The sequence below is a fragment of the Solanum pennellii genome, chromosome 3 (genome assembly GCF_001406875.1).
Source record: "Solanum pennellii chromosome 3, SPENNV200".
Classification (NCBI taxonomy): Eukaryota; Viridiplantae; Streptophyta; class Magnoliopsida; order Solanales; family Solanaceae; genus Solanum; species Solanum pennellii.
Window position 1 is genome coordinate 73,643,720 of NC_028639.1, and position 10,979 is coordinate 73,654,698.

General features: G+C 35.7%; 1 protein-coding gene across 2 annotated transcripts in view; it reads left to right on the top strand.

The window, feature by feature from the left end:
* Window positions 1-1,521: 1,521 nt before the first annotated feature.
* LOC107015487 overlaps window positions 1,522-10,979 on the top strand; it is an 11,234-nt gene continuing 1,776 nt past the window's right edge. The window contains exons 1-13 of one of the 2 annotated variants that reach the window (XM_015215779.2): window positions 1,586-1,802; window positions 2,010-2,144; window positions 5,780-6,176; window positions 6,274-6,451; window positions 6,559-6,698; window positions 6,781-7,942; window positions 8,827-8,927; window positions 9,054-9,198; window positions 9,624-9,692; window positions 9,778-9,823; window positions 9,914-10,278; window positions 10,453-10,532; window positions 10,614-10,749. In XM_015215779.2, coding sequence (XP_015071265.1) covers window positions 2,033-2,144; window positions 5,780-6,176; window positions 6,274-6,451; window positions 6,559-6,698; window positions 6,781-7,942; window positions 8,827-8,927; window positions 9,054-9,198; window positions 9,624-9,692; window positions 9,778-9,823; window positions 9,914-10,278; window positions 10,453-10,532; window positions 10,614-10,749 — 2,931 coding nt within the window. In that variant the 5' untranslated portion in view covers window positions 1,586-1,802; window positions 2,010-2,032. Of the gene's footprint in view, window positions 2,145-5,779; window positions 6,177-6,273; window positions 6,452-6,558; window positions 6,699-6,780; window positions 7,943-8,826; window positions 8,928-9,053; window positions 9,199-9,623; window positions 9,693-9,777; window positions 9,824-9,913; window positions 10,279-10,452; window positions 10,533-10,613; window positions 10,750-10,979 lie in introns of both variants that reach the window. The other variant, XM_015215778.2, reaches the window with a different exon arrangement.

Here is a 10,979-nt window from a genome sequence, read left to right on the forward strand (position 1 = left end):
ATTATAATTATTATAGTAAGATGAAATTGATATTTGAACATGCGGTTTCATTTTGATTTTATATCATGAGATAAAATTCTATATTTTCCAAAAAGGTCATAATTTGAGATATTTTAAAAATACAAAAATTTCATCCACAAATTTATATTTTGTTTAAAACAAGTCCACATTTAAATCTACTAGTCATTTGTTGTATATGTAAATAAAATTTATAATTATATCATTACTTTTTAAAATTTATTATTCTCACCAATATAAAAATTTATTATTACCTCAAATCAATTCCTACTTTATCATTTATGTTCATCAAATTTATTGCTACTACTTTAATGTTTAGTAAAAAATAATAAATTTTCATCTATATTTAGTGAACAAGACCGACCACGATAGCTTTGTAATAATTTACTATGTAATTTTATAAATTTTTGTTTATTTGGTAAAAATTGAATAAATTACAAAAATTACTTTAATAGTTTTACCACTTATGAGATTCTTATGTTCATAAAAAAAATATACAACACAAAAACTCTAAATTATATTTCCAAACAAAATTTTAACTTTATCTCATAATTTTATATCGCATGATCAAATAGGCTCTAACTGGAGCAATTTCCTCCTAAAGGAAAGTGATCATCAATTTTGAAAAGTATCATATAAATTAAGATCACAACTACTCTATCAATCAGCAATATTAGTATTAATATTAGTGAAAATGCACAATCACCCCTCAATTTATGCCCAAAATTACAGAGACACACTTATGCTATACTAAGATCTTATTACCTCTGAGCTTATTTTATAAGTAATTTCCTACCCCTTTTCGACCGACGTGGCACTAACTTGGAAAAAAAAGTCAATCAGCGTTGGACCCACAATATAGTGCCACGTAGATCGAAAAGGGATAGAAAATTATTAATAAAATAAGTTTAGGGAGTAATAAGACCTTATTATAGTATAAGCGTGTTTCTGAAATTTCGAATATAAATTAAAGAGATACTTTTACATTATCTCTTAATATTAATATAAACATGTGATTGTTACCTACTATTGTTTTGTTTACGTAAATGGACAAATAAAGATGGTCCATTCTATTTCAAGCAGCATCTGTGTGCTACTTAGCTCCATTACAAAGTAGCACAAAAGGTAACAGTTCACAAAATATTTTATAAATGGATGTGTAAAATAGCATATTATCAAAAATAAAATACGAGAAGGTCGTTCAAAATCTTTAGCTCAACCTTCAAAACGGAATTGTATTTATTGTGAGTGAATCGACAAAAAAAATATAATAAAAATCTAAAATCACAGAAAATGAAATTACTTTAAATTTAAAGATTTTTAAAAATAAAAAATAAAAATAGAATTTATAAAATTGCTCATCTGCGCTCTTCTCTACTTTGGCTCACCCAAATCAGAGGGAAAAAGGTCCCGATCGTAATTTCCAATAAATTTGTCATTAGAAATTTACAATTAGATTACATGCATCTAAGTGAGGATGAGCATTTCTCTTTGGGACAAATCAGCATTAGTTATTGCCCAACAGAATTCAAGGTGTGAAATGACGAAAATAGACACATGACACACGTATATTGCCCCTATTCAAGTTTCGAATCAATCAAACCGGACGATCCCGTCACTCCCCCCCCATTCCCCACGCGGCGTTCCCTCCTCTTCTTCAAGCCGTCAATCAAAAACTCTGAAGCACTAGTTGAACTTGCACCACTTCCATTCAGTTGAACATTTCGCTTACAGAGAAGTTAGAGCGAGAAAAAGTTTTTTTTCTAGAGAGAGAAATATCACTGGTACCTCTAAAACCTATCAATCTTCGTTTAATCATTTTCGGATTGTGTTTTTTTTTATTCTACAGCGTGATCTTATGCGGATGAGAATGTGCGTCGATTTGTTGCTGTTTCAATTGATGAGAATTGGGAAATTCAGAAGTTGAATTGGTTGAGTTTCTATTTCTGTTTGTTGTGAATTGGATTGAAGGTTGTTGTGTTGGTGTGAAGGATTTGATCGGGGGAGGTCCGACATGGGTACCACCCAAGGGCAGGCCGTGACGGTTCGGGACCTCGTTGAAGAAGCTAAAAAGCGGATAGTAATCTTGCTCCTATGTGTCATTGGACTTTCGTATATCATGTCTCGTGAGTGTCTACTTTATTTTATTTTTTTCCAGTTTTTGCTGATGATGATTGAATTTTTTTTCCTCCTACTTGTTTGGATGAGCTATGAATTGACTTGTGAACAGTGTTTTTTGCTGCGTGTAGTGTCTTTTTAATGCAGCCTTGAAAGGAATTAATACTAGCTAACAATCATTTCTAGTTCAGGAATTTAGGATTTTAAATAGATACGGTTCAGGAATAAATCTTTGAAGGGAACGAATTAATTGACGGGAATGGTAATAGATGTGAGTATGTTACTGCTTTCTAGAGGTAGCTATTTACAAGTTGTATGTGAGTGGATTGATTAGCTACCTGCATATCACACATATTTACTCATCTAAAATATCATTCATTATTCTATATCTGTAATTGCTGTGCGTTGTTGACACACAACCAACTGTTAGTTGGCGAACACTAGGAACAACTTTAAAGGGAAGTTGTCGGTTCATTACTTATATAAAAATAGAAAAAATGAAAAAAATAAAATAATCAGAGATATCTGGTCAGGATTTGACTTGAGAATTTAGATCTCGGTCTCATGAATGAAATAGATAACTGTTTTTATAAAACTTGCAAATAAGACTTAACAAGGAAGCTGGAAGATAGCTAATTAAGTTCTCAACGAATTTGAGAAATGTTGTAAGTTTGTTTTCAAACTTATGTGACGCCCATGACGGAGGGCGGGCCAACAAGGAGGAGAGTCAAAAAAGGATTGACATGCTTCAAGGGTGGCAAGCTTCTGAAGAAGGATTGCACATGGCACCTTAGGATATTACCACACCAGAATGGGAGAGAAAACTGACGAGCATCGTAAGGCATAGTACAAGTTCACATTTTATGTGTTGGTTCGATTATGATGTAGTCCGAAGGAAAATCCTTGAGGTCTGTTGGACCAAAGAGGACAACACATACCATGGGCTTGAGTCATGACAAATATGGGATCAGAGCCTGACACTTCCTCAGTACAATGATGGGGCAAACCTATGTGTTCTCGCTAAGTCCGTAAGGTGGGTTTTATGTGATGCCCATGATGGAGGATAGGTCGATGAGAGTGGGTCAACGTTCACATAGTGTGTGTGCGTGTGTGTGTTTAGGCTTGATTATAGCGTAGCCCAAGAGGCAAATCTGTAAAGTCTGTTGCCAAAGCAGACAATATGTGTCATGGGCTTGGATCGTGACACTTTAAAAGCTCATTAAGTTACTGAAAATGCTTTCAAATTTGGCCCAATAAAGCTTTAAACTACCAAACTCATGACCTGTATAAGAGTTTAGAAACATAATGTTGGATTGCTGTATCTTCTTGATGTATAACCAAGATTAGTGAGTTTGAGGGAATATGAAAATGTCCTATCAATATGCCACTTTAAGATGAATTTCTCCAGAAGAGTGCATCCATCGGCTTAAGAGGCTGGAGATAAAGAGGGTGAAAGTTCATGACATTGGACTACATCGAAAATACTTTCTAGAGTGCAACATTAGCGGGTGCATGTTCTAGACGAAACTTCCACACAGGTAAACAAAAGAAGTGGAGACAATTACACTATCGGAAAGAAATTCTTGATGACTGAAAATCAGTTGCATGACTGATGTTGTTTTATTATGATACATACAATTTTTTTCGCCAATTCTTGTATAGTTTACATGGTTGGTTAACTTTTCAAGACCCTTAAAGATTTATCCAATGGATATGAAATCTTACAATTGAGTAGTTACAATTGAACCAACAACAGAAGTCAGATGCATCGTGAGACTACATAAGAAATTGTCTTTGCGACGTTTTGAAAGACAATTCTTAAAATACAAGTTGACAATCATGATCATGGATCTAAAAGAGATTAAAGGAAAGTACATTTTTCTTCTCGATTTGCGAGTTACTCAAAATTACGTGATTAGGGATGTGGATAACTCTTTCTACACCATTTGATGGTATGTTTGTGTCACACATGGATTTTTTTCTCTCATTAAATGTGTCCCCAATATGAATATGGAAGCAATCTATTTGAATGTGAGTTAATCAAAGCCTATTATTGGATGTCTAAGAGTGGAATATCCTTTATATGTATCCAGGGAAACTATAATCTTTTAATGTTGCTCATGCATTTCCCTTGTTACAATCGACATGCGGGAAGGGATAGCAGATCTTGGCGATGTGATCTTCTACTTCTTTGGTGTTATAGAATAGTTATTAATACAACTTCCAAAAGTATATGACTTGCACCTAAGTCGTAGTCGTCGATAAAATTGTAGTGGAGATCTTGAGATATTAGGGTTTGAATACACTACTACTCAACTATAATAATAACTACGCTTTCGTTCCATACAAGTTGTTGGTGATTAATATTGGTCTTTAATTAATTTCCTTCCATCTATCTAAGTCTTGTTGGGAAAAGTTACCATACCTATGCAGGTGAGAAAATGCAAATACTCTGTAGAACAATTGAAATGCACGGGAGTTGTCCAAAGACCCCTGTTATATATAAAAATAACAAAATCTTGTAATGTTGTTACATCTAATTCTAGTCGAGCTAATGCAAGGCTTAGATTTGAAACATAAAAGTTCACATCAATAGCGAAGTCAACAACAACAACATACCCTGTGTAATCACACTAGGTAGGGTGTGAGGAGGGTAGGGTATACGTAAACCTTACCACTACCTCGTGAAGATATAGCGTGGTTGTTCCTGAATGACCCTCGGCTCAAGTAATTCATAACAAAGCAATGTTTAAAATAACATACAGTCACAAAGCAAACATAACAAATACTAACAACATTATTACATGGCATTAGTAACAACATCAAAATAATGTGATAACCGAAACAAAGAACAATAGGTATTAAACAGAAATTGAAGGGCAGAAATTACGAGATTAGTACTAATCTACTGGAATGCACGGAGATAACACTCCGACGACCTACTAACCTTCTGCCCTAATCCTCGACCTCCAAAACGCCCTATCTAAAGTCATGTCCTCGATAAGCTTAAGGTGCGCCATGTAAAATAGCAAAGTCCCATTATTAAATTTCTTGATTCTTAGTTATGGCAATATTTGCTTCCTTAGAAGCTTTTAGCTCTATGTAGGAGTCCAGTCGTACAGTCTGCCTTTGCATGACTATCATAGCAAAGCCTTTTGGTTCGCACAAATCTATTGCAATGAGTCCCTTAAAAAAAAATCTTTTTGTTCTTCTTCTGCTATATGTGGATAAGTAATGATGTAGGTTCAATAAATGAGCTTAAGAGAAGATGAAGAACCTAGTTTTATATGAAAGATTTAGGAGACCTCACATGGGAGGTCCCACACGAAGTGATTCATCCCCGAAAAGACTTGCATGTGATGTTCCGTAAACATAATCAGGTGGTTGTTGTTGTTATTAATCTTGTATGTATCTCGACAGAGATACTCTATTCAGAATTTATTGTTATAAGAGTATTCAGCTTGACTGAGAGCCTGGATTTTTGTAGTATCTGTTGATAGTTATTTTTTCATTAATTGCACACTTCAACTTTATTGTTTTTGACATTCCTTTGGATCTTAACGTATATCTTGGGTGAATGTCGATATGCCTTTTATGTTTCTATTCTCACCTTTGACATTTTTGCTGTACTTTCCACTTGCAGTAACGAGCTCTTCAGTTTTTATCAACTTGCCTGCAGCTGCTCTCCTAATTGTTATGCTTCGCTATCTATCTCTGGACTTTGATGCACGAATAAAAGCTGCTACATATAAAAGCAAGTCATCCTCATTAAATAATACTGTTCAGAAGAAACAGTTAGATGGTCCAAGATCAGTTAATGAGAAGTCTGATTGGAGGAAAAAAGTAGATTCACCTGTTGTGGAAGATGCAATTGACCACTTCACCAGACACATAGTCTCTGAGTGGGTGACAGATCTCTGGTACTGCCGTATAACTTCTGATAGACAGGGTCCAGAGGAACTTGTGCAGATCATGAATGGCGTGCTAGGGGAAATTTCAAATCGGATGAGATCCATCAATCTTATAGATCTTTTAACAAGGTTTCTAAATTGTAGTTACAGGATGCTACTGACATATTTCCTTTTTAGCTTATGTTATATTATATCCTCTAGGAAGTCATTCATTGGGATCATGCAGGGATATTGTCAGTCTAATATGCACTCGTTTGGAATTGTTCCGTACATGCAAATTGAGGATTGAAAAAAAGAATACAAGATCCTTGACTATAGAAGAGCGAGATCTGGAACTTAAACTGACGCTGGCTGCAGATGACAAGTTACATCCGGCTTTGTTTTCTCCAGAAGCTGAACACAAGGTAATCTCATTCTTTTATCTTAACAAAATCAATAATCAATTGTTCTATAGTACTTTTAATTTAGGATTGTCTCATCTCATTTACACCATTTTCTTCTCTATCTGCAGGTTCTCCAGCATCTTATGGATGGTCTCATTTCGTTCACGTTCAGACCAGAGGACTTGCAATGCTCTTTATTCCGATACATTGTGAGGGAACTTCTTGCTTGCGTTGTGATACGACCAGTGCTGAATTTAGTTAACCCTAGGTAACTATTCCTTTGCGTCTTGCTTCCTGTAGCCTCATAACCCTTGTTTCTGTACTTTATTTTATCACCAAACTATTGTCAGGTTCATTAATGAGAGGATTGAATCTCTAGCTATTTCCTTAAAGAAGGTTGATAAAGGACCTACTGCAGCTCAAACAGAACAGAAATCAAGTCCAAGTGTATCTGAAAAGGTATCAGCAGATCATTTTTCTGGGGTGTTGGATTCTTCTGCGAAGGGTCTTGAACTTGTTCAGTTTAGAAGGAACCAAACTAATGACACTATGGAGAATAATACGATGGACAATGGGAATGGATCAGATTTGTCAAAGGATCCTTTGCTTTCGATTGATACACGGTCTACTCGTTCTTGGAGTTCTTTGCCATCACAAACCAACACAGATGATGGGAGAGGTCTCCAGAAACACCGCTCTGGAGGAGAGTGGGGTGAAATGCTAGATTTGGTGTCACGTCGAAAGACTGAAACCCTGGCTCCAGAGAACTTAGACAACATGTGGACTAAAGGAAGAAACTATAAAAGGAAAGAAGAGGGCAATCTAGCATCAGATTCACTCCAACAGAATTCTTTGCTAGGGGCACCTAAATCACAGGAGCACTTGAAGGGAATGCTAAGACAGAAAGAGAGTGAGAGGGAAAATTGGGTTAACGTGAACCATTATTTGAAAGCTAATACCCAACCTTTTCAATATCAAGAGGAAGATGAGCACAACTCAGATGAGGTCGAATCAGAGAGCACTAGTTCTTACACTACTGATGATGAGGAACCTATTAGTGTGACAGGTCTTGATTCTCCTGGTAATAAAGTGTGGGATGCAAAAAATAGAAGGAATATCAATCACATTCATCATCCACTTGAAAATAATGCTGGTCATAAGACAAGAAAGGGAAAAGCTAGCAAAGGTCATATTCGCTCTAAGCACTTAAATAAAGTACCATCTGCGAGGAAAAAATCCAGAGCAAGTAGCCAAACAGAGCATGTATGGCAAGAGATTCAAAGATCGAGCTTCTTATTAGGGGATGGACATGATATATTAAACTCTAAATATAATGAGAAACCAGAAGTTCTGAGCGATCACTCTGATTCAGAAATGCCTGGTAGAATTTCAAGTGGCACCAATGCATCAGGATCTTCTTTGTCAAGCAGCGTTCTCGCTAATCAGAAAATGGGTGCTAATTCTGTTAAAAGTTCTATAATTGCTGATTCCTTTTTGAAGTTAACGTGTGAGGTACAGAAGTGATTGCCATCCTTTTTACATAAACTTCACTTTGTGTGTGTTTGGTAGGGAGGAAAACATTTTTTAGAATTTCTTTTCCCCTATTTTTCCTTGTTTGGTTGGTAAATGCTTCAGAAATATATTTCCCAAGATCACATTTTCCTCAAAAAACTGAAAATAACTTCCCTGGCATACCTAGGGATGTCATTTTTCATGTTCAAACCACCAGCATTACACAACCGGATTCTCTGGTGGTACAATCCCGAATTCTTTCCCTCCTCCACCCCAATTTCTCTGATGGAAAAAATCCAGAGAAGGTTTCAAAGTGGAGGGTGACAGGTCTTATTTACATTTTATCATACAGCTATTTGATGCTTTTGATTATATTGTCTTGGTACACTTAACATTAACTCATCTTCCTTATTGTTTTCCATTTATTTATTTATTTTTAGCTGTTTGAATTCAAGTCCATATTTGAAAATAAAATTCCATAGTTTCTTCTAAAAACGAAATTGAGGTTTATAATTATTAGTGCTCCTCCATTATGATTTTATTAATTTACTTTATATAGACAGTTTAAATAGATAACTTATTAATCTCTCGTTAAATTTTTATAGAGAAATTTTTAAAGAAAAACTAAATAGGAACTCTTTTACTCCTTATAACCAAGAGAGTGGAAAGTATCTTCCTCTTCAACGGTCAACCAAACATTTGAATTATTTTCTGGAAAATGATTTCCATTTACCAACCGAACACTGGATATTAAATTAGAGAACCACTTATTTTCCTGAAAAACATTTTCTGTGGGAAAGATTTTCTTTCGTACCAAACATACCCTTTATGAATTACTTTCGCAGCTTTGGACATCCACAGATATTTACCTTCCTGTGTTGCAGGTCTTGAGTGCCAATATTGTAAAGAGTGGCTCAAAAACTTTTGCCGTTTATTGCTTATCTGTTACAGATGTGAACAATCATAGCTGGTCCATCAAAAGAAGGTCTTGATATGTAACCTTTTGCTTTTATAATTATTGTGAATGTCAAAACACCTCCTTATCCCGAATATTATCTCAACATGTCCTATTATCCCGTGTGTAATTTACTTCTGCTGTTGTTTGTGACAGGTTTCGTCATTTTGAGGAGCTACACAGACGTCTTAAGGAGTATCCTGAGTACAATCTTCATTTGCCACCCAAACATTTTCTCTCCACAGGTCTGGATGTTCAAGTCATTCGAGAAAGATGCAAATTTCTTAAAGAATATATGAAGGTGATGCTCTAACACATGGCATCTAGAAATGTTTTCCGACTATTACTTTCTGATCTATAACAGAGTCCTGTTATTTATGAGAGATCTCTTTGATATCACAGTATTGTACTAATGTTCTTACCTCATAATGTTTCTCTTCTCATTGTTGTATATTTATCTTGGTCTTTATTCTTTGATTGTATTTGACTTCCATGTTCCCTGAAAATAATTTCTTCTCTTCCTGAAGTTGATGAATATGACTAGTTATGGTGATATATGATGTCATGGGAAGCTTCAAAAAGCAAGAATATCTTGAAATTGGACCTTAGTTATTCTCTCTAAACTATTTTGTTCACTTTTTCTCCTTGCAGTTAAATTTATTTCCATTTTCCCCTAGGTGTTATCTTTAATTTTCATTTGATTCGGTTTTTCTGGTTTTGTCACAGAAACTGCTGCAGCTCCCAAGTGTTTCCAACTCCATTGAGGTTTGGGACTTCCTCAGTGTTGATTCACAGGTTAAAAGATTATTGATTTTCTATTCTTTTAGCTTTGGATACATTCTTTGAACACAGAGCATTGATCTTGTAAATTGTCGTGCAGACATATAGCTTTTCAAATTCCCTTTCCATAATCGATACATTACCAGGTAAGTAAGTTAGTTCGCATGGCTACAGGCCAGAAGGTTGCATTTCAACTTTTATGTTAATTGTAAATGGTTCTTGTTATTCGCTTTCAGCTAACCTCGATGATACAGTACACAAAGTAAATAAAGAACCTCTGCCCAAGATTGGCCCAAGAACTGATATCATATTCTCCACGGCAGAGCATTATGCAGAAAGGAAGGACCGAGTCTTGATGCATCATCCTGTGGTGGATGAATCAAGATATGGCAAAAAATATGTCACACTGTCCCCTCCAAAAAGACCCACCAAAGGAGCTTTTGAGGATTCAAGTAATGGCTCCGACAATGTACAAACAAATAAAGTTCCAATCCCAGCCACAGGAACGGTGCTAAAATCAGTTGAAACTAATTCACGTGCCTCACATGGATCATCCGATTCCTTTGTTGATTCTCCTGTTGATTCCTCCCTTCCCTTAGAGGTAGCTGCTTCTGACTTGAGTTAGTGAGATTGAAAGATATACCTTTTTTTTATGATGCCTTTTCCTTTGGTTTCTCTAGTAAGAATTACATGTAGTTTACCAATTTTTTTACAAATCACATGTAGTTTTAGCCTTTTGAGATGTTTTTGAACCTCTTCTTTTGTTTTACTGTAGTGGGTGCCTCCACAGGTAAGTGCACCAGTTCTAGACCTGGTTGATGTCATTTTTCAGCTCCAAGATGGTGGATGGATCAGGTATTATTCTTGTCAAACTATTATGCACTTGGACCTCATTGATTACTCATTTCTGTTATAACTTTTTGGGGTGTCTACCAGGAGAAAGGCATTCTGGGTGGCGAAACAGGTTTTACAATTGGGAATGGGTGATGCATTTGATGACTGGCTCATTGGGAAAATCCAGCGTCTGCGCAGGGGTTCAGTAGTGGCTGCAGGCATTAGACGTATTGAGCAGGCAAGTGCCACAATTTTGTAGTTTTTCCTTCTCAAGCTGATAAGAACAAGTCAACTTGAATTTCTAATCGTTGTGATCTAATCAATTAATACCTTACCAAATACTAATAGTTTTTAATTTTCCAGGATTTGCTAAATCAAACAATTTGCTGTTTCCTCCTATTGATATCTTTTGGTTCTTATGTATGTTCTCCGTTTGTTTTGGGTGGGGTGGTGGTGGGGGTGGGGGGA